Raw genomic sequence first — 24,243 nt, 5'->3', positions numbered from 1 at the left:
GCCTATTGGCAAAGTAACGATTAATTAATGAATCTACTCTTTCATTAAAAGCTAATTTCATTTTCATACTTTTTACTAATGTACATCCAGATAATATATATTTATATTTATTTTTTTACAGCCAAGTTACATTATTCACAAGATTAAATGTGTATATTTTGAGTGAAGAATATATATACATTTATTTCCCCCCAATTTCTGCTTAACAGAGATATTTTTAACACATTTCTAAACATAATAGTTTTAATAACTAATTTCTAATATCTGACTTATTTTCTCTTTGCCATGAGTAAATAATAATAAAAAAAAATTGACGATATTTTTCAAGAAACTTCTATACAGCTTAAAGTGACATTTAAAGGCTTAACTAGGTTAATTAGGTTAACTAGGCAGGTTAGGGTAATTAGGCAAGTTATTGTATAAAGATGGTTTGTTCTGTAGACTATCGAAACAAAAATTAGCTTAAAGCGGCTAATAATTTTGACTTCAAAATGGTGTTTAAAAAATTTAAAACTGCTTTTATTCTAGCCGAAATGAAACAAATAAGACTTTCTCCAGAAGAAAAAATATTATCAGACATACTGTGAATATTTCCTTGCTTTGTTAAACATCATTTGGGAAATATTTAAAAAAGAAAAAAAATCAAAGGGGGGCTAATAATTATGACTTCAACTGAATGTATGTATGAAGAGTTTAAATGCAAAAACCTTTAAAATGCCATGTGAAATGTTCTTCTAAAATGAGCATTTTTCTCAGTCTCTTTTGTTTATATGCTGTTTTTTGACTTTAAAGGCAATGAAAATAACCGATTCATCACCATAACAGTAAAACATCTGAAACGACACAGGAAAAAAATAGCAAAATGCTCATTTTAGACGGCCATTTCTGATGCCATTTAGAAACTTTTGCATCTGAACTCTTCATATAATGTTAGTGTATTTAGTAACATGAACACACTTTGAACAATACATTTATTACATACAATATTTGCAGTGAAGTCCTGTATTGTTATTTCATGCTAACTCACAGTGCATGGAGAAATGTTAGCAAGCATGAATTTGGATTTCAATAATGCATCAGTACTAATGCAACCGTATTGTAAAGTGTCACCAATAACATTAGTTTCTTGATGAAATTGACTAACACAAATTACAATATTTATAGTGATAATTAAACATTTTAAAGCACTTTATATTTAATTGTTATAGATATCTGTTTACATATTTGAACATTGATCCATGCAGGAGAAAAATCACTTATATTTGTAAGAAATATTTAGTGCTGTCAAAAGATTAACGGTGATTAAGCTCATCCAAAATAAAAGCTTGTATTTGAATATATGCCATTAACAATTTTTGTAAATTACACAGTATTTAACTGTAAACTGAACTGTGTTTCACTGTAGGACATTTATGCAGTATGTTACTGTATTTTAAAGTTGCATTGTGACAAAACTGTGTATTTTACAGCAAAGATGTACATAAAACTCAGTAAAATGGTGCTGTAAATGTAAATACAGTATTTGTCCAGTAATTGATTTACAGTACGTTACTGGCAAACTGCTGTCAGTAAGTTACTGTGAATTCTACAGGAAATTGTTAACAGTCTATACATGCATATACAGTTAAAGTCAGAATTATTCGCCCCCTTTGAATTTGCTTTTCTTTTTTAAGTATTTCCCTAATGATGTTTAACAGAGCAAAGAAATTTTCACAGCATGTCTGATAATTTTTTTTCTTCTAGAGAAAGTTTTATTTGTTTTATTTCGACTAGAATAAAAGCAGTTTTAAATTTTTTAAATCTTTTAATTTATAGTAGTCTATTTCTTAAGAAATGTATATGAACTAAATAAGACATGAGCCTGTAGATTAGAAGATTTCTGCTGTGGTTTGAATGTGTCAAATTGTAAAAGTAGATATTTAAGAAAATAAATAAATAAATAAATAAACAATATCCTATGTAATAATAATAAATATTATTATTATAGGCGTGTTCACCTTTAATTTGATAGGACGGTGAAGGACAGACAGGAAAGCATTGGGAGCAGAGAGAGGGGAAGGATCGGCATGGGACCTCGAGCCTGTGGACATGAGCATCTTTGTGCTATTTGTCGGCACACTTAACCACTAGGCTATTGGCACCGACAATAATTATTTTTAATAAATAGGATTTTTTTTTATTTCTTAATACATAGCCTACTGTAAATCAAGCCTACAAAAATGAACGATTTATATATGAGATTAGAATACGTGTTAGGTAAGGGATTTTATATGGAATATTCTCAAAAATATTTGTAAAGGAAACATATACAGGTTCTAAATGTGTCGTTTACATATACTTCAAATAATATGGAAAGCGAGGGCATGCTTTTACAAAAACTAATATTGGATTTTTTTTTAATGCGTGTCAAAATCGATGTTTTTTTTCTTTTTCTAAAGTAGTTACTCCACCCCGTTTAGAGCGTCATTATCAGCCTGATGTCACAAGAAAACATAAGTATTTTACATTTTGCCAGTTTAGTGGCTAATTCGTACGAGTTCAGTCAGACGAATTTGTACGATTTTAAAAAGGAGGCGTGGCAACTAACCCCAACTGTCATTGGGGGATGAGCAAATCGTATTAAATTGTACGAATTAGATCGTACGAATTCATACGAATTAGCCACTAAATACAAAAGTTACGAATTGTCGTGAGATTGTGATGTCATTATAGAGGTTTAACGTCATAACTAACGTGGTTCAAACGACAGATCTGCGACAGAGAAACTACAATTTTGTATTGCACTCGTCACTACATCGTTCTTTTCCCAAATGATGCATCGTACTATTGATCATTCAGCCGCGAGTTATGTCGTTGTTTGAAAATCGCACCCCAACACAGTTTTGTTTATAGAAATTCAAAACCTATGTCTTAAAATGAACTATAATAAATGCAAATAACTGTGAACTGTATCTGTGTGTGAGCGAATAACAAATACCATCTTTTTATTCATCTCACATCGCTTTTGGAATGTTTCACAATTTATTAAAAAAAAAACAAAGTTATTTTTGGGAACTTGTAAATCACATGCTGATGCAAAACAGTAATGCACATCAATACATATCTGATTCCTTGAACTGATATAGCAGGAAAATCAGTTTCCTAGGACTTCACACAGTGCTCTAATTTAAGTACAAAACGATGTATTCTGATCAATAAGGGGGTCGCTTGGCTATGTGTTTCTATTTTGGCGAACGTATAGTGTATTAAACAAATAAATACTAGCAGTAAATAAACTTTTAGTGGCTTTCTAATTATTCTAGCTCATAGAAATACAGAGCTAGATCAGTCAAAAATTATACATTTACATAATAAAATTCAAACATGCACAGCACAATTCACATTTACAAAATCCAATTTGTAAACACAATTTGTAAATTCACAAGTAAAAATCAAATGAATTTGCACATTTTTGAATCGTATTTTGAATTTACAATTTGGATTTGTCTATTTTTAAATCGTGTTTTGAATTTATGAATTGGATTTATGTATTTACGAATCGCGTTTTGAATTTACAAATTAAATTTGTGTATTTATAAATAGTGTTTGAATTTCCGAGTTAGATTTGTGTATTTACAAATTGTGTTTTGAATTTTCAAATTGGATTTGTGTATTTACGAATCGCATTTTGAATTTAATTTGTGTATTTACAAATAGTGTTTTGAATTTGCGAATTGCATTTGTGTATTTACAAATTGTGTTTTGAATTTACGAATCGCGTTTTGAATTTACGAATTGGATTTGTATATTTACAAATCGTGTTTTGAATTTACGAATTGAATTTGTGTATTTTTTAATCTTGTTTTGAATTTACGAATTGGATTTTTGTATTTAAGAATCACGTTTTGAATTTACAAATTGAATTTGTGTATTTACGAATCACGTTTTGAATTTACGAATTTAATTTGTGCATTTACGAATCGTGTTTTGAATTCACGAATTGGATTTGTGTATTTTCAAATTGTATTGACTTTACAAATTGGATTTGTGTATTTACAAATGGCATTTTGAATTTACGAATTGAATTTGAGCATTTTTTAATTTTGTTTTGAATTTACTAATTGGATTTGTGTATTTTCAAATTGTATTGACTTTACAAATTGGATTTGTGTATTTACAAATGGCATTTTGAATTTACGAATTGAATTTGAGCATTTTTTAATTTTGTTTTGAATTTACTAATTGGATTTGTGTATTTACGAATTGTGTTTTGAATTCACGAATTGGATTTTGTAAATGATAATTTTGTTGTGAGCGTATGAAATTTATTTTGTAAATGTATAATTTTTGAGACTGATCTGGCTCCATATAGAAAAAACCTTATACAGTCTGATATACATTATGGAAAGCTGAATTATATAATTCAAATAAGGACACTTTCATTTTATTTATTTTTTACTACACCGATATAAATATATATTTATATATATATACTTTCTGTCAAAATATATGATCGATCAGACAAGAAATGACAAACACAAGTTATAAATAAGTGTCCACGTGTGGATGTTTTTGTGGTAAGAGTCTCCGTTTAGCGGCAGCCACACCCCTCGACCACCATCTCCTGATAGTTTTTCAGCACCACCCTGTCCGTTTCGTCCAGGTAAAGCATGGAGATTGCGCTGAGCTCAGTGGGCACGCAGCAGGCTTTGGGGATATTGGTGTTCACCGAGTTCACCAGTGTCTGTACGATAGCGTGATTGGTGGAGTTGAGATGATCGGCTAATGGAAAGGGACACTCTCCATGACAGTAATACGCCTGATATCCAGGCGGTGCCACAATCCAGTCGTTCCAGCCTACGTCGCTGAAATCCACATACAGCGCATGTCTCCGGCAGTTACGATTACGCTTTCGACCTCTTTGTTTAGGGCTGCGTTTCGCTCGCCGAGTCAGCGGGTGACTTTTGCCGTCATGTCCGAATGTGACCAGCAGGGGGCGTAGCTGGTCCCACTCTTCATTCGGAAGAGGATGCACGGAGCGACTTACACGAACATGTCGTCCCTTTTGAACTGGGTTTCGCTTCATTTGTACAACCTCCACAGCAAGGCCATGATTAGAGCGTTTTTCTTGGGTCCAGCGCAACACTGCAGGGCTAACGTCGAAACTTTCCCATTTGGAGGTGTTGTGCCTCACCAAACGTGTGTCCAGGAGCTGCGTGATGAGCTGTCCTTCCCGTGGCGCCTTCAACACCTCATATATGTTTATCCGATGCAAACCATGGTCCCCTGTTTGATCTGGGTCTGAGAAGGCGTCATCTATTTGTTGCCTGTAGATGCGAAGCTCTGCGGTGGATATGAGTTCGTCCTCTGGGATGCTGCTGAGATTAAAAACGAATCGCAGAGGAGTCTCCTGGGAGCCGTCTGACTGCAGCTCCTCCAGGTGCTCTAGAGGAGGACAAAAACACACCAGTCAAAATCAGAAACTGATTCTTTACATCTTAGAAATCTGTTGTCTTATTGATAGTTGAGAGCAGGGGTGCCCAGACTTGGTCCTGGAGGGCCGGTGTCCTGCAGAGTTTAGTTCCGACTTGCTTCAACACACCTGCCGAGAAGCTTCTGGTATTGGGATCACCAAACCTGTTCCTGGAGGTCAGATGTTCTGCAGATTTTAGCTCCAACCCAAATCAAACACACCTGAACAAGCTAATCAAGGTCTTACTAGGTATACTTGAAACACTGAGGCAGGTGTGTTGAGGCAAGTTGGAGCTAAACCCTGCAAGGCACCGGACCTCCAGAAACGAGATTTGTGACCCCTGTTCTAGTATATCTAGCAAGAGCTTGATTAGCTTGTTCAGGTGTGCTTGATTAGGGTTGGAGCTAAACTCTCCAGGACATCGACCCTCCAGGACTAAGTTTGGTCACCTCTGCTTTAGAGTTTAAAGCAGTGGTCTTAAACTCAATTCCTGGAGGGCCACAGCTCTGCATCGTTTAGCTTCAACCACTTCCAACTCATACCTGTTTAATAGTCTCTAGTAGCCTTGAACGCCTTGATTTGTTGGAACAACTATGTTTGATTAGGTTTGGAGCAAAACTAGGCAGAGCTGCGGCCGTCCTAGAATTGAGTTTGAGACCTATGGATTAAAAGGATAGTTCACCCAAACATTTGAAAATCACTGTTTGCTCACCCTAAAGGTTTCAAGGTAACTTCTGTTGATCCTAAAAGAAGATAATGTAATCTCTGTCATCATTTGCGCTCTCTTTACTTTAAAAACCTATTGGAGCTACATCCGTCTGTTAAACACAATAAAAAGATATTCTGATGAATCCTGGTTGGTTGTACCCAGTCATTTTGTTCCTGCTATGGAAGATCCCACCAACCAGCATTTTTCAACATATCCTCTTTTGTGTTCAACAGAAGAGTGAAACTAATAAATGTTTAAAACTACATGAGTGAGAGTAAATCTTGTGGGAGTTATCAATTTTGGGTGGACTATTTCTTTAAGAATGTTGGAAGCCAGTTGCCTTTAACTTCGATAGTCGGAAAAACAAATACTATGAAAGTCAATAGCTACCGGTTTTCAACTTAAGTCAAAATATCGACTTTTGTGTTAAACAAGAAGTTTTGTGACAAATATAGGGTGAGTAAATGAAGACAGAATTTTCAGTTTTGGGTGAACTGTCCCTTTAAAAGGTATTAATGTTAAATAATGCAAATGGAAATTTGTTAAACTAAAGCAAAGGCTTCTAAGGAGGGTTTATTTCCAGAACCTTTACATTCACAGTTCCTCAGCGGTTAAATGATCTCCCCCAAGCCTTGATAACATCTCTAATCTTTTGAGGACGGTTTATGTGCTCTCATTATGTTTTGAAGGTACAGAGGTTTAGTCATCCAATTTCCTTCTACTAAGAAATGCTACTGGAGATACAGACGGATGATTAATATTTATTTTATCCAAGAAGTTACACTTTTAATAAGTTCGTAAGAAGCTATCAGAATGACATAATAAACTTTGGCTAAAAATATATCAGCATCTGCATCAATCTGCATATGTTTGCTTCTGTAGGATTTTACCGTACTTTACTATAGGAGCCAAAAACAACAGATGATGCTCAACGAAACACATAAGAAAGTTTTTAGGTAATAAAATAGTCATTTGAAAGAAATATGGCAGTTTAATGGCAGTTAAGCTTATTATATTTCAGCAACCTGGGTTGCCTTAATGGAAAACAGCGTTGTTGTTTTTTTTTCATTCAGTAGAGGAAGGCTCTCAAAGTATTCGAACATGACCAAAATAAGACCTCTGGTAGACAAAAACATCCTCCGAAATGAGAAGCAGATTCAGAGTTCCACATGTGGTGGTAATTAGTTAGCAAATAATCTATACATTACGATGGTAAACATAAGGCGAGCAGTTTACATTGTAACCCTGTCTCCTAAAACATGCTACACGATGAGATTTGCAGTGCTGTTTACACCAGACGAAACACAACAGAAATTTACAGCCATTCAGAAGCACAGAATAGTGCACTCACTGCACTCCAACGAAATGATAAGGTTTATAATCTAATTAATACATATTAAACCTCTTTACATTTTTAAAAGTACATGCTAAATCTTATACAGTTAAAGTCAGAATTATTAGCCCCCTTGAATTATTAGACCTCTTATTTATTTTTTTCCCCAATTTCTGTTTAATGGAGAGCAGATTTCTTTCAACACATTTCTAAACATAATATTTTTAATAACTCATTTCTAATAACGGATTAATTTTATCTTTACCACGATGACTGTAAACAATATTTTACTTTATATTTTTCAAGACACTTCTATACAGCTTAAAGTGACATTTAAAGGCTTAACTAGGTTAATTAGGTTAACTAGACAGGTTAGGGTAATTAGGCAAGTTATTGTATAAAGATGGTTTGTTCTGTAGACTATCGAGAAAAATATAGCTTAAAGGGGCTAATCATTTTGTCCCTAAAATGGTGTTAAAAAAATCTAAAACTACTTTTATTCTAGCCGAAATAAACTAAATAAGACTTTCTCTAGAAGAAAATATATTATCAGACATACTGTGAACATTTCCTTGCTCTGTTAAACATCATTTGGACAATATTTAAAAACGAAGAAAAAAATTCGAAGGGGGCTAATAAGTCTGACTTCAACTGTATGTGTTGGTTATGATATGGTTGTGAAATGTCACAGTTCTAAAGTTTAATTTCAAATGGTTTATTTAGTTTTCTAGATCTAACTATCTGCTGCTGTTTTCAGTAGTATGGCAATAAATGTTGTGTAAAATTGCATTCAAACTCCTATTATAAGCATTTAACTCTGAATAAAGCACATGAGGTGCACCTGTGGTGATAGTTGTTCACCTGTGAGAAACACCAGGTGTTGGTTAGGTCAAAAACTCCTTTTAGAATGGAAAATATTCCTACTATTGCGTGCCGTTTCTTTTTTTGTTAGAAAACAGTTTAAATCAGCCTTTAGGCTCGATAGTCTGGCACACTCAACCTCAATCTGGCAACCTGCTCTAGCGTGGACTCATCAGAGAAGGAGCCGATTGAAAATATGTATTGATTCAGGAGTGCAATACCTAGTTAAACCACTAGGTGTCAAACTTACATACTGCATCTTTAAATTCAAGCTCAAGCCAAACAGTGAATATAATATCAGTATATAATAACATAAAACAGAGCATTTAAAAATAATCTAAGCTATCAATTCTAGTTACAGAACTTGCTTTTGTTTCAGTGGACTTCTCACTTTTTCTTCTTTGTTCATTTTTCAATCTCAACTCTCAATGATTTAAACACAAAGCTTACAACAAGTAAAATCTCCAGAATAAACTGTTTAACCATGCCGACGGTCTTGGGTCACTTTAGGACTGAACGTGTATTTTTCTGAAGCCTTCTGGGAAATCTGTCTGACCAGAGACCACACGGCTGGCAGCACGAGTTTATTTAGAAATCTGTAGAGTAGCATTAAAATAATTGCATGTTGAGGAAAGTCCCTCAACAAGATCCACATGACAAAGTATGAAGGCTTTTGAAAAAGCTCTCTAAATCTCATCGAGAGCACTGCTAAAATCTACTTTCTCCTTCAGTATTTCTGTCCTGTTTAAGTATTATCACAAATATCCCAACATTCGTACGTCAAAATAGATTCACGGTTCATGTACATGCGTATAATTGGTTTTCTCGGTTTTGATCGCTAAATACAGAAAAACTAACGAACGGTAAAACATCAACAACAAACGAACATAAATAAATGTTTACTTTTGTTTTCGTTACATTTAGTTTTCACACACAAGATAAAAATGTGATAAAGCCGAAATTAATAAACAGCTTTAAATTTAGTTCTGTGTCCACCAAACATCAACCCGTGCCGTCATCAGCTGTTTCTCAGTTTGTGCATTATCTCATTTAATGGACTTTCGTCTAGGCATAAATTCAGCAACCTGTGCTTGCCTTAAAAGGTAATTTTTTATCATACTTAGGCATCTTAGCATGTCATCTGTTTTATTTTGCTGACCAGCTCTTATAATACATGGTGAAACTGTCACATTTCACACCATGGAGCGAATTCATTTGTATAGTTAATTATTAGCCTCCCTTTTCCTTTTTAAATATTTCCCAAATGATGTTTAACAGAGCAAGGAAATGTTCACAGTATGTCTGATAATATTTTTTCTTCTGGAGAAATTATCATTTGTTTTATTTCGGCTAGAATAAAAGCAGTTATTCATTTTTTAAAGACCATTTTAAGGTCAATATTATTAGCCCCTTTAAGCTATGTAATTTTTCGATAGTCTACAGAACAAACCATCGTTATACAATAACTTGCCTAATACCTGCCTAGTTAACCTAATTAACCTACTTAAGTCTTTAAATGTCACTTTAAGCTGTATTGTCAAGAAGTGTCTTGAAAAATATCGAGTCAAATATTATTTACTGTCATCATGGCAAAGAGAAAATAAATCAGTTATTAGAGATGAGCTATTAAAACTCATTCATTCCTTTTCTTGTTGGCTTAGTCCATTTATTAATCTGGGGTCGCCACAGCAGAATGAACCGACAACTTATCCAACAAGTTTTTACGCAGCGGATACCCTTCCAGCCAGACTGTGGGGGAAACCAGAGCACCCGGAGGAAACCCATGCGAAGGCAGGGAGAACATGCAAACTCCACACAGAAACGCCAACTGAGCCGAGGTTCGAACCAGTGACCCAGCGACCTTCTTGCTGTGAGGCGACAGCACTGCCTCTCCCAGTTATTAAAACAATTGTGTTTAAAAATGTGTTGGAAAAATCTTCTCTCCTTAAAACAATAATTGGGGAAAAAAATAAACAGGGGTGCTAATAATTCAGGGGGGCTTATAATTCTGACTGTAGTGACCAGCAGACCTGACTTCAGTGTAGGCATAATATATATACAACAGCGGAGTAATGTTATATATCAGTAATATAGATCTTATGTCATTCACGATTCAGTTTACTCAGTGGCAAAACTTACTGAACACATCCTTGATTCAAATGAATCGGCCTAAATAAATTATTCGTTTAGTAATATAATTACTTGCTGCCACCTGCTGGCATTTTCTAAAATCCAGCTATCATTTTGTCAATCACCCTTGTGATCAGAAGGTTATATTTGAATTGAATCCTATTAAATTTTGCCACTTTAATTGTTATGTAAATGCATGTATTATCTAATTCAACTTTAGATGCAGATACTTGCCTCTTATGCAGCATAATAATGCTATAGAAGTCGCTTATTAAATTGTTATCAGTCTAAATTATTCCGATTAAATGACTGAATTTAGTTTTAAATATAACTAAACCGCATGTTTCATTCATTCAGTCAGGAAGGCTCTCAAGGTATGCATCTGCGACTGAAATGCGACCTCTGGTGGACAGTAGCACTCTTAAATGAGAAGCAGATTCAGAGTTCCACATGAGGAGGTTATTAAATAGCAAATAATATAAATATTTTGAATGTAAACATTAGGGGAGCAGGCTACATTGTAACCCCGCGTCCTAACAACACAATACGGGATAAGCAGTTTGGCTGTTTGCGCCAGACGAAACCCGACAGAAATGTAAATACAGCCATTCAGAAGCACAGAATAGTGCACTCACTGCACTCCAACGACATAGTAAGGTTTATAATCTAATGAATACATATTAAACCTCTTTAACATGATTAAACGTAGATGCTGAACTGATGTGTGTTATAGTCACAGCTCTAAAGTTCAATTTCAGACGGTTTATTTTCAAGATCTTAGGTGAGCTATCTGCTGCTGCTTTCAGTATATGGCTATAAATGTCATGTAAAATAGCGTTTAAACTCACATTATTAGCATTTAACACTGAGTAAAGCACGTGAGGTGTACCTGACCTGATCATTGTCAGTTTACTGATGTTCTGAATATAATCTTCAGGTGTGTGTTTGGACAAAACCTCCAATATGAAAATATTCCTTCTATCATGCCCCTTAGCTTTTATTTTCTTATTTACCTTATGCTGTGTTCACACCAGATGAAAAACGCGTGGATAAATCGCGTGCAAATAGCAGCCTGAAGATTTGAGTTTACTCGATTTATTCGCGCATTAAGCCCTGGTTCATTCGCACGTCAAATCCGCTTCATTCGATTCGACTCTAGCTTCGTTGCTAAATGGCTAACATGAATTTTATTAAGAAAATAACAGTGTTTGTGTGCTTAATGAAAGCTGAAAAACAGCGTCAATATGTTTAGGGCTGTGTCAGAGTCTACTAGATCCTTTCAGAGGTGCACCCATCTCTGTGAGCTCATAAACTCCTCCAGAAACTGAACCTGGATGATGGAGGCTTTCAGTGGTGCTTCTGACTGAGCCGAGCCCAGTTTGATGAACTGTTGTCGGTTTCGGCTAGAGGATTTCCCCCGGGACACTAACAACAGGCGCTACGTGAAAATCAGGCCCCAACAAGAGCAAGCTCCTGATTGGTTCACACAGTGAGAATGTCCGCATTAGTTACGATTTTTTTAAGCACGTCAAACACGCAAAGCGCTTAATTTGCACCGCAGGATGTCTATTCGCGCGTTTGCATTGACTTAAAATGTAAATCACTCGCGCTTGACGCTTCGACTGGTGTGAACACAGCATTAAGCTGCGGTCACACTGGGCTTTTCTTCCCATAGACTTCTATTCATACGCACGGGAATGCGTCAGACCGGAAATGCAGAGTCATGCGTCAAGTTTTGCAGGTTGCTGTTCAAGCTTGGTGAACTCTGACCTGCGAAATGGTTTTAAACCAGGTGTGCAATACGCTTATTTCACGCGGCTGCCATTTTAAAGAACCAAAGCGAAGCTGCGGTGGGAAGAAACCCGGAAGTATAGGACGAACACTGTAAACATTGCAGTAACATGCCGTGTACTATAAACCTCCAGCTGTTGCCGGGATTTCAAAATGCAGAAAATGGAGTAACCATCACTTTAATATTATTTAGTAAGTTTGTTTTAAACAATTAAAAGCAATTTAGCATCAAACAAGATCACAATCTCAGTGATGCGCTTAAGTGTCCCAGGCTTCAGCTCATGGCACCAGTTAAACACCGTGAGGACGCTTTCCTGCTTCAGCCTATGTAACCCGGTGAGTGATAAAACACTGCAGTTCTCTGCAGCACACCCTCGTGTTGTCTGTGATAGTGTTGTCCTGGTACTGAAGTTTTAAACCCGGCTATTTCCCCGCTAACATGGAAGCGCTGCTGAGCGTGCATGTCTCGACTGATCTTTACGGCTTCGCGCTTCCGTCTCCGTGTATCTGTGTTTGGTTTGTGCTCAGTTTACCGCTCTTCACCCAGTGCAAACACAGATACACGGACTGGAGCGTTAAGCAGCCGTCAAGATCAGTCGAGCTCAGTATACAGCGGTGGGTGAACTCAGTGGCGCAAAAAGGGGGTATGCAGTATATGCGGCGCATAGGGGCGCCACACATGGGGGGGGCGCCATTGTGCCAAAACCCTTATTAAAAGTTTTAAATAATAAAAATAAATAAATATGTTTTGTTAAAAAAAATTATTTTGCATTTTATAAAAATATAACATTGTTATTGTTTAATTCAAAATCATTTAACACAATAACATGCAGTCACACAGCCGAAAGTGTTCATGTAGATGTAACTGTTTAGATTTGTTTTTGTTTTTATCAAAATAAACTGTCAAATCATACATAATGTCAAAAGTTATAAGATTAATCTGAAAATTTGTCTTCATTTATTATTAATTAATTAATTTAATTATTAATTTGCCAAAATAAGAGGGATCACACAAAATTTGAACCCGCATACCCCTCAGTAAATGTGTAGTTGCGCCCCTGGGTGAACTGATGACCTTCTCGGCCAATCACAATCATTTCTGTTAAACACGTGACCACAATGGCAAATCAGCGCTGTTTTAAGAAAGCCATCAACAGTGCCTTAAATGTTAGCGTGAAATTGCCGGTTTTTCTTTTAATTCAGTATCGTGACAAGTCTAATATAGTGAAAGAGTCAGTTTATTAACTCGAGTTTGATAAACGGCATCTAAAACGTGTGTTTGGGTAAGAAAACGTTAGCTAACTAGTGCCATTTTCCTAAATTTAGCTGAAAATGAGCTCTGATATCCCTTTTTACATTCACCATTCATTCAGAACGGACCTTCAGGTCACCCGGAAGGCGGAGAAATGATAAATTTGTGTCACTTTCTCTTCGCTGATAAGCTATATAGCCAGTTACACAACATTCCTATGTAACTCATAATGATACTTCCAGTTTTCTTCCCACCGCAGCCTCGATTTCGCTTTTGAAAATGGCGGCCGCGTGAAATCAGTCTATACCTAGTTTAACCACTGTGTGTCAAACTTCAGAGCACCTTTAAGAACAGAGAACTCATTAATAACTCAAAATTAAGGTCTGAAGGGATAAATTCTAGTTACAAAAAATGAATCAAAAGGTCTCGTGGAATTGAAATGACATAAGTGTCAATAATTAATAACAGAATTTTCATTTTCGAGTGAACAAACCCCTTAAAGCAAGAATGACAAATGCACTTTTGGTGTGGTGTTTGACTGTCTGACCTTCATGATGGAATCCTCTCACGGTGTTGGCTCGACTGGTGGATCTTTCAGGATAGTCGAAGCTGACGTGCTGCGCTCCTGCCTCCTCCAGCTCCCCTGACTGCAGGCGGTAGAGGTCGAGCAGATACTGTGGTACGACGGCGCTGTGGCTGGGTCTGGGACGCCTCTGCAGGCCAAACATGTGCAGCAGCGTGGCTTCAAAGTCCCGCAGCAGCTCATGACTCTGAGCCAGGTGAAGAGCCGACGCTTTCTTCTTCCCTTCCTCGGGTATCAGACTAGCATAGCTGCTTTCTCCCAGTAGGACTTGGCATAATAAAATGACCATCAGCATTCGATTACCAGGAATCATGATGTCTCTGGTGGACAGGCCGAAAACATGGGAAACAAAAAAGCAAGGATGACTTTGAGGCATTAGCTTCAATACAAATACAATGAAACAGTGTAGAACATATCCGTAGATACAAGCAGAGGAGACAGATACAAATTTTAAAAACAGAGAGACAGACCTTTTGGATTTATACATTAAAAGCAACCAGGTTACCAGGTTTAAACATTGAATTAATTTTCTTTCCTTTTTCTTTTCCTATTTAAAAATTTTCTCCTATTTTTTTCATTATAAATAAATAAATAAATATATATATATATATATATATATATATATATATATATATAATATATATAAATATATATATATATTTATAATGAAAAAAAGGTAGGGTACGACCTCCACGGTTCAATACGCGCTTGTGAATTGCGGTTTTCTCTCCTTTGCGTTTAAATAATTTGTGTGTGCCTGTAAGTCCATGAGCTGAGATGAGGAAACTCCTCCCCGTGAGCAAATATCCAATTACTGTGCTATAAGTTTGGGGGGGCTTGACCATCATTCCACACTTTAACATGGCGAGTGGCGGTGAAGTGAGGCTGAGGCAACAGTACGAGGAAGCGCCGGCGAAGTGAGGCAACAGTACGAGAAAGCGCCGGCGTCTTTCAAATCTGCTGTGTGAGGACATTTCGCTTTTGCAGGTAAGCAAACAAGTGAAAAGCATTCAAATGAAGATTTTAATCATAATCTGTGTGAGTTTTTTCTCCTTTCGTGACTATTCAAACACATTCAACCACATTTTTACCTGCACTACTTTAGCAATCTGATCAGGAGTTTTTTGAGGTGATTTTAAGTCTTAATTTGGCCACAACTCTCACTGTGTTTCAGCAAATTGTGTGATTTTTGGAGACAAATCTTATTTTGACACATATTTTATAAAAATGCTTTGAAATTATTCAAAAACTCAATACACTGTCAGCTAACGTACTACTCTTTTGCTGTGTTTCGGGCAGTTTTTGCCCCATTGACTTCCATTAAAATGACATTTTTAAAATGCAAAGCCTTGACACCATAGTATTGTGTATTCTTAGGCTGTACTCACACTATGTACAGTTGCTTTAAACCGGGAAAGAGCATTCGGGCTTTGGCGCCCTTTGCACTCACACACAAGCGTACCGCACCAAAGCCCAAGTGAACCGTGCTCAGGCCCATCTCTTCCAACTGGGCCAGGGCCGGCCGTGCTTGAGCCCGATTCAGCGCAGGGCGGCCATTCAGGGCGGCCTGGGCACAGTTCGGATAGCATAGTGCGAGTACGCCCTTAATTGTTGCTGGTTTTCCCTGTTGGGAAAATGTGTAATTTTTTTTTGCTTTTGATCATCAGTTGCTTGCTTTTATATTGACCTTATTGTAAAATGCGGAAGTGCGCCTTTTTCGCGATTGTTTTAGAACTTCAGATTCAGTCGCCTATGGGAGAAATGACTAGGAATAATAAACGGCAGAAAACGGTAAAACTACTTGCTCTACAAACAAATGTTTGCATGACTATCCAGACCAAGTTTAATAAAATAATAAGAAAATATCAGTTTGCAACATTAAACAGCAAAACAAGCAGTTTTTAACATCTAAAAATGAATGGAAGTGAATAAGACAGGGAGCCTCAAGCCAAAAAAAAAATAAAAAATCAAATGGCTGTGCTTGCTCGTCATCAAAGAATAAGGGGAATTGAGCTATTTGGATTATAGTGAGCCATTATAGAGACATTTAAGCATGCTCAGCTCTTAGAACATAGTAAACATAGTAAGTGTGTATATGCACGCACACTATAATCTGCTGTTTTACTCCACTGAACATGTAAAAAAGACAGAAACTTGTTTTGCACAGGCCTATCTAAAGGGTTAAGGCTGCCAACTGATGATCAACAGTAAAAATTACAACTTTTACTTTTTCCAAACAGGGAAAAATCACCAACAATTAAAAAATGCACGATTTTATGGCTTTGCAATCAAAAAATCTTATTATAATGGAAGTCAATGGGCCACGAACATGGTGTTAAACTAATTTAAAACAGTCTGAAATGCATGTGACGCTTTAGAACGCAACAACAAACAAAACTGTGGTAGAATCTACCTTACGTCCATTTTTGTTTAGACAAGCAATTGTAATGACAAGGCAAGGGACACGTTCAATTAAACATGAAAATTAAAACACTAAAAATAGTCTTAGACTTTCCTTTAGTTACAGCTAAAGAAAATATAGTGTGGACGTATTTGCGTAGTGTTTTTTAACAACACATTGAAAAGAGTGTGCGTGTTTAAAGAATCATTTTCCAAAGTATAATAGAAATATAATCGATTCACTCTCATGTCAGTCTAAAAATTGGAAAAGGTCTAAAGGGTTCAAATGACAACAGATTAATAAAGGGACTAAGCCGATAAGAAAATTAATGAATGAATGAAAATAGCGTACTTATTAATATTAATGATCATAATTTCTGAATAGAAGCGTAATTATGACAACAACAAAAAAGTAGTTTTCACATTATTTGTCCATGTTTTAGCTATTGTAATTGGGTGTTTCACTGTCAGACAAGAAAACTCTAGACTTTTTCTGTTTTCCATATCAATGTTTTTGTTGAATAAATCATGCTTTTGTAACCCCGTCAGTTCCAAGCTAAGATCGAACCGGCAACCTTCTGCATGGGAGTCGGTTGCTCTACCAAGAAGGCTAAAGACCATGGCCTCTAGCATTGGTCGCTAGAGCACCTTTAGAGGTCAGAGGAGTGAGGTTTACTTGCAGAGCACACACTAGCTGGCCTCCGTTACACTCACCCCTCTACACCTCACTCCCATCCGGGTCACGGCACCAATGTACCCCCACCGGTCCTACACCACCCAACCCACTCCGAGCTGGTATCAAACCAGCGACCTTCCACATGGGAGTCGGTTGCTCTACCAAGGAGGCAAAAGACCATGGCCTCTAGCGTCTGTCGCAAGAGCACCTTTAGAGGTCAGAGGAGTGAAGTTTACCTGCACAGCACACACTAGCTGGTCTCCATTTAACTTTTCCAATATATTATTTTTAATATTGTGCTGTTTGACAATAAAAGCAGTCTTCAGTTTTCAAATGTAATGTAAAAGCTGGCTTCTGATTGGCCTGTTTATTAGTGAAAATCGGGTAAGCCTTTTAATTGGCTCCAAATATTTACTGCTCCATAATGCGACTGGAACGGGATAGGAGTGGTCTACTCACCGACAGAAAATAAAGCATGGGGAAACAGTCCATGTTTGTCGAGAGGTGATGCAGGACGAGCTCCTCAAGCGAATGTTACGTGGTCCTGGCAGGCTGTTTGAGAATCGCGGGGAGATCCTTTTCCTGAAAGACAACGGTATATTTGCTGGTTAACATCTCATTACAGCAAACATTGTAGTAAAACTGTTTTATGTTGGCAAAACAGGAGTAAAAATAGCGACTAACATGCTGCTTGCGCAACACATTAGTTACATCCCGAATGACACAATATACACTAAACCATGTAGAGTTTCAAGAGTTTCCACTTAGATATGCTTAGCATTTATAGCAGGTTTGGCATGCTGTCCAGGGAGAGAACCCTGAGCTCGGAGATATTTGAGCCCAGGGTTCCCGCTTGGTCAATAAGCATATCAGGAGATCCGAGATCAGTTAGGTCTCGAGAACTCTCCCTTTAGAAAGGGAGGAAAAGGAGGAGATGGGGTGGAAGGGGGGATTCTTCCAAAACGAAGATAGAGCAGTAGGATGAAAATGATCCATTTATAGTAAACTAGGGTCCCTCTGATTGGATTATTACTGATTACAGATGAGCAGCCAGTAGTGCTTAATCACATCACATGCTCCTCTCAAAATTAGTTTATGAAACTTCACTTAGTGTCATCCCAAATAGATCACAGAAAAACAGAAATGCCAGCCATTTCCCAGGCAATGTTTAACGGTTGCCAAATTAGTGAAAAAAAAAACACTATTGTACTTATGAGTCACATAATCACTTGTGTAGGAGAATTTTTGCTTGCACAATCTAAAATAATTTAAGTAATCCATCCTCAGTGTCTGAAAGCAATAGTACATGAAGTGTTTAATTTAAAGGGGACCTATTACACCCCTTTTTACAACATGCAAAATAAGTCTTTGATGTCCCTAAAGTGTGTGTGGGAAGTTTCAGCGCAAAATACCTTACAAATATTGTTTAATAAACCTTTGAAACTGAGCCTTTTAAGTTTTGATGCAAATTGTGGCATTTTAATGACTTTAAATTCAAATGAGATGCTTTTCAAAAGAGGGTGGAGCCACAAACACTAACGTGTCACGAAAATAGCAGAATCGAAACTCTAATAGTGGATAGCTGCTTCTTACTCAGGGCTGTTTCTGCTAATGATGGAGAGATTGGCACAAATGGGCGGGGCTTTCCCCCTTCGATGACACATACAAAGGGAGAATGTCAATTAAAGTGTCATCAAAAACATCAACAGCCTGTTGTGTTGCCCATTACATCACAAACCACAGGAGAGGACCAATTCTCCAGCAGGATAGCGCTCCTTCTCATACTTCAGCCTCCACATCAAATCACCTGAAAGCAAAGAAGGATTGGCCAGCCCAGTCACCAGACATGAACATTATTGAGCATGTCTGGGCAAAGATGAAGGAGGAGGCGTTGAAGATTAACACAAAGAGTCTTGATGAGCTCTGGGAGTCCTGCTGAACGCTTTCTTCTTCATTCCAGATGACTTTATTAATCAGTGATTTGAGTCATGTCAGAGATGTATGGATGCAGTCCTCCAAGCTCATGATGGAGTCAGACACAATATTCATTCTGTCTCCACTGCAGCAGGACTTTATATTCTATACTGGACATTATTTCTGTTCAGTGATGAGACTTTAGTCTGAGCAGAGTCAGATCTTACTGTCCTAATCAAATCATTAATAATCAAGGTATGATCAGATTTTATTGTGCTCAAATAAGCGTCATCTAGAGGCCTTTACCTTTCATATACGCCACTTCTGATACCAAATAATCAACTAGAAGTCAACTTATTATTCGTTGTTCCTAAAACTTAGATAGGCGACAGGACTTTTGTCAGGAAGTGTACTATTTATACTACAAAGTGGCATGGAGTAGTGCACAAGTATGCGATTTGGGATGCACCCATTATCTTTAGCAGACTACCAGGTGTCAACACCTCAAAGGACAACCATTACAATTTACATACAAATAGAGGTTCGATGGTCCACAAAGGAGCTGCCTATTTTATTGATGGTCCCCTCTTTAAACAGTCTTTAAAACCCTAATTCGTGCATACAAGCGGCACCGTCTCGCTTTTGTCGACCCGTAACATTTGTGCCAAAATCAGGAGAGACATCCTCAATTGAATAATTTTAACAAACTGAATAATTTGTGTGGCCTAATAACAATCACAAGTGCTCAATCTCAGAAAACAACGTCATCGTTGAATCCACAGCTGAACTCAATAGCTGAGCATAGCAACGCATGCACTTTGTCATTTCTTGGACTCTGGTTCTTCTGGAGCAAGTCCAAGCATTACAACAGGAATGATGCATTTTAACAAGAACACCGTGTGTGTGTGTGGTCATGAGTGTTATTTATCCCTCTATCTCTCCTCTATCCCATTCTGTCTTTTAAAATAAAGCGTCATTTCTCATGCTAGTTGTACTTATATGTATTATATACCACCAAAAATCGGTGTTTAACCGAAGGCCGGTGGTTTTTAGATTCCTAACGTCTGCAATTTAACAACAACGCAAACAGCTCATTAACAGACTAATACAGATTTATTAATACAGATTAATAAAGGGACTAAGCCGATAAGAAAATGAATGAATAAAAATAGCGTACTTATTAATATTAATGATCATAATTTCTGAATATAAACGTAATTATGACAAAAAATAAGTAGTTTTCACATTATTTGTCTATGTTTTAGCTATTTTAATTGGGTGTATGTTTTAAAATAGGATATGAAATAAAAAAATAAATACAACTATTGTCATTTTAAGTCAGCTTTCATTTTAACCTTCAGACCAAACACAAACCTAAAGTTTCACAAACCTAAAGTTTCACAGTCTGTCTTCAAAATAAAGCATCATTTCTCATGCTAGTTGTACTTATGTGTATTATATACCACCAGAAATTGGTGTTTAACCGGAGGCTGGTGGCTTTTAGATTCCTAACGTCTGCAGTTTAACAACAACGCAAACAGCTCATTAAGTCGAGAGCAAACCATAAAAATGAGCGTAACTCAAAAGACTTTGATCGGCCATGCCAGAAACCATGTAGCTAAGCACAAACAATTGGTTCTTCAGACCACCTACTCTTGTTTAAAAGCCTACAGATACTGCCCTAAATATTTACAGAATCCCTGTTTGAAGACTCAGTGCAACGCATGTGCTTTTTAGCAGAGGCTGGGTTTTATGGTCCTTTAATTTGGCGCAGTCATGTAAATCTCACAGCGTTCAACTTTGCTCTACCTTAGCCCCGTTAATGAGATGAGGTTATGCACATGGTCCTTCAGATGTGTGTGGACAGGGTATATGGGGGTGTAAGTTAGCAGAGGAACAGACAGTGCAGGGCTGCCAATGTTAGGATTTAACCTCTGTCGGGTTTTATTCACAAATCAAATCTGGAGACACACAAGCAGCATTGTGTTCAATTGGAAAATGAGATGCTGAAGTGTGACTAATTGATTGAGCAGTTATATTCAAGGGGCAGTTCACTCAAAAAAATAATCATTTGTGTCATCATTTACTCACTCTTTACTTTGAGAGTTTCTTTCCACCGTTGAAGACAAATGAAGATGCTTTTAAAAATGTTGGAAACCCTTTAATCATCGATATCCATGGTATTCGTTTGTCCTACTATGGAATTCAATGACTATGGGCTTTCAGCTTTCCTCTAAATATCTTCTTTTCAGAAGAAAGAAGCTCATTCAAGTCTGGAACCACTTGAGGCCCTGCTAAAAAATCCAGCTTAAACCAGCCTAGGGTGGTTGGCTGGTTTTAGCTGGTTGACCAGCCTGGTTTTAGAGGGGTTTTGGCCATTTCCAGGCTGGTTTCCAGCCATTTACAGCCTTTTAGCTGGTCAGGCTGGACAATGACCAGCTAAATCCAGCTAAAACCAGCTTGACCAGCCTGGTTTAAGCTGGACATAGCTGGTTTTGGCTGGGCTCCCAGCCTGGCTTGGCTGGTCAAGCTGGTTTTAGGTAGTCATCTCCCAGCCTGACCAGCTAAGACAGGGATGGAAATGGCTGGAAACCAGCCTGGAAATGGCCAAAACCCCTCTAAAACCAGCCTGGTCGACCAGCTAAAACCAGCCAACCAGCCTAGGCTGGTTTAAGCTGTTTTTTTCAGCAGGGGTGAGTAAATAGTGAGTAAATTTACATTTTCGTATCCCATTTACATATCCCTTTAAATCCACCAAATGTGTTGTTTTTTACTGGTTGTTCTCCAGTCTCCATTGCAAAACGATAAACAAAAGTATTGCATTCAAAGAAATTACTAAGTAAAAACACAAGTAAAGTTTCCATCTGATTGTGTCTTTGTCCTTTCCATAATAAACTGTGATAAGAAAAGGCAGTGTGCTGTCAAAATGTAACCTTAAACAGCTATTTGCACTTGATTTAACCAATTAACATGAATTTTGTTGGTACTGATATCCACCAACAGCCTTTACTTTTGCATCAAGACCCCTGCTTTAGACAACAGCATGTGTCGACTTGTAACCACCAGTGGACCGGCTTCAGCTCTTGCAACAGTGTTTATTTTCGAATAAGTATTTGGCATGACATGCTATTTCAACAGTATCTTATTTCTTCACTTTTTGCTTTCCACCTCCTTGAGCTGAATCTAAATATCCCTGCCAAGTGGCTCGTGAGGTTGTGTCCCCTTTATGCCATAATGTACCTCGTAAAAGATTTTCAGTCGTGTTCTTACGCTTGACTGAGGGCCATCACTCTTCACTACAACTCATTTAAGACTAATTACGACTCATAGACATTCAAAACATGAGCGAGGTCAAATGCACTGGTTCAGTTTCTGACTAAAACCCTTTTTTTAATGCATTGAGGTAAAGTTGGTTTTATATTCGCACATTTAGACTTTCCCCTTTAATAATATAATTTCACAAAAGTATTATTTGCAAACTCTAAATAGCGAAATCATATTAGCAGCCAATGACTATCAAAGTACAACACTGTTCACAGTAAAATAAACAGCGTTAATTTTCAAGTCACACTTGCAGGTTATTTTAGACCGAATATTTAAAGTGCCGTGGTAAACAATATAGGGAGTTGTCACTGAACGAATGTGAATATAAAGCCAACTTAACCTCTATTTTAAATGCTAGCTTGGACTAAGAATGACAATATTTGACTAAAAATGATAACAACAGATGTTGATTTATAAACTGATAGTGATCACTGACTATCAAGTAATGTTTATTTATATTTTAACTGGAATTTAGATACAAATATGCATATTATTAATGTTTTTTCAGTATGGCCTTCTTGAGCTAGCAGTGTGAATTGTTTACTAAGGCCAGTTTACTTGGAATGAATCCGGTTTCAGAACATTTAGAATTCGGTTGTAGATTCTAAAACTCCCTCATTGTTTGTTGAGGGAGTTGTTTTTGTGTATTACGTTACTTATGTGTTGTTTGACCAGGAGTGTGTTCAGCCCTTTGAGCAACGCTGTGTCGTAAAATAATGTAATATATGAATACTATACTTCTACCATCGTGATTTAGGATGCGTACAACAATAAAAACCCCACTAATGTGGTTTTAGAAACCACAACACGCACTTATTTAATTTGAATCAATGCCACACTGCTATATTTGTGTGCAGATGTGGACGCGCTCATCCAGCCGGCTGGTTGCGCGCGCGCGGTCAGGTGTTTGAGCGCGCCGCTGCTTCTAAACTACCAAAACACTATAAACAAACTAAAATCAGTCATTTTAACACGCACAGTACAATTTGTTTACAAACAGGAGTGCTCATATAATTGATGTAGCTTTTAATAATCAGACGTGAAGGTAGGTTTAATGATTATAATGGGGGCGTTCATGTAATTTGTGGTAAAATTGGTTTTAAATTCGCACATTCGTTCATTTTTGAACATTTTTGAACTTGTCTGACAAGCTCCATAATGCTTACCACGCTACTTTAATCGGTCTAAAATCATATACAAGACTTAAACGCAACCGTAACACTATTTATTTAACTGAACAATGTTTACTTTGATAATAATTTGGCTGCTAATATGATTTCCCTGTTTAGTATTTGCAAATGATATGTTTCTGAAATTATATTAAGGTTAAAGTTCGAATGTGCGAATGCAAAACTCACTTTGCCCCAATTTTAAGTCACCGGAGAGAATAAAAGGGCGTAAATGACTTCCATTTAGTCACTGTATCTATATATGCTATATAAATATAGGTCTTCGATCACTTCTTGCTGTGACTCTGTGGAAAGTATCGCCAGATGAATGCTGTTATTTTGAATAGGACTCACCATTGGAAGAGATGCGCACGGTGTTCTTGGATATGAAGACGGTAAAACGGGTCTCAAAGGAGTTCGCCTCACATAAACAAAAGTCCAACCTTTGAAGGCACTGCTTAGGTTATTAGTTCCGCATCACGTAGAAGAAGAAAACCTGAGTCCAGTGTAAAGGCGGGTGGCTGTAGCTCCTAGAACACTCGAGAACAGCACTGAGGACATCACCGAGTGACCCGCATCCAGTTCGGCAGGCAGGTTTTATGTGACCGCCCTTATGGAGCTGCTTTGCTCCGCTTTTCCTCCTCCCATA

At 37.2% G+C, this 24,243-nt stretch overlaps 2 protein-coding genes across 3 annotated transcripts in view; both read right to left on the bottom strand.

The window, feature by feature from the left end:
* The window catches only part of zc2hc1c (zinc finger, C2HC-type containing 1C), an 835,825-nt gene that overhangs the window by 494,340 nt on the left and 317,242 nt on the right, over positions 1–24,243 (bottom strand). The gene's annotated exons all lie outside the window — the stretch shown is intronic.
* bmp4 (bone morphogenetic protein 4) lies at positions 3,003–24,163 on the bottom strand. Of its 2 annotated transcripts, XR_015512449.1 has the most exons (5): positions 23,949–24,163; positions 17,647–17,769; positions 14,076–14,431; positions 4,219–5,424; positions 3,003–4,096 (listed from the first exon to the last, which is right to left on the bottom strand). XR_015512449.1 is itself a non-coding variant. In NM_131342.3 (4 exons), the coding sequence occupies exons 3-4, from the start codon at positions 14,422–14,424 to the stop codon at positions 4,571–4,573; spliced, it is 1,203 nt and encodes a 400-aa protein (NP_571417.2). In that variant the 5' UTR covers positions 14,425–14,431; positions 17,647–17,769; positions 23,949–24,163; the 3' UTR covers positions 3,045–4,570. The 2 variants fall into 2 exon arrangements, 1 of the variants encoding a protein (NP_571417.2); NM_131342.3 differs by having other exon boundaries at positions 3,045–5,424.

Source organism: Danio rerio, chromosome 17 (genome assembly GCF_052040795.2).
Source record: "Danio rerio strain M-AB ecotype USA chromosome 17, GRCz13ab, whole genome shotgun sequence".
In the NCBI taxonomy this organism is placed as follows: Eukaryota; Metazoa; Chordata; class Actinopteri; order Cypriniformes; family Danionidae; genus Danio; species Danio rerio.
The sequence above is the reverse complement of the archived record's forward strand: the minus strand, read 5'-3'. Positions and strand labels throughout refer to the sequence as shown.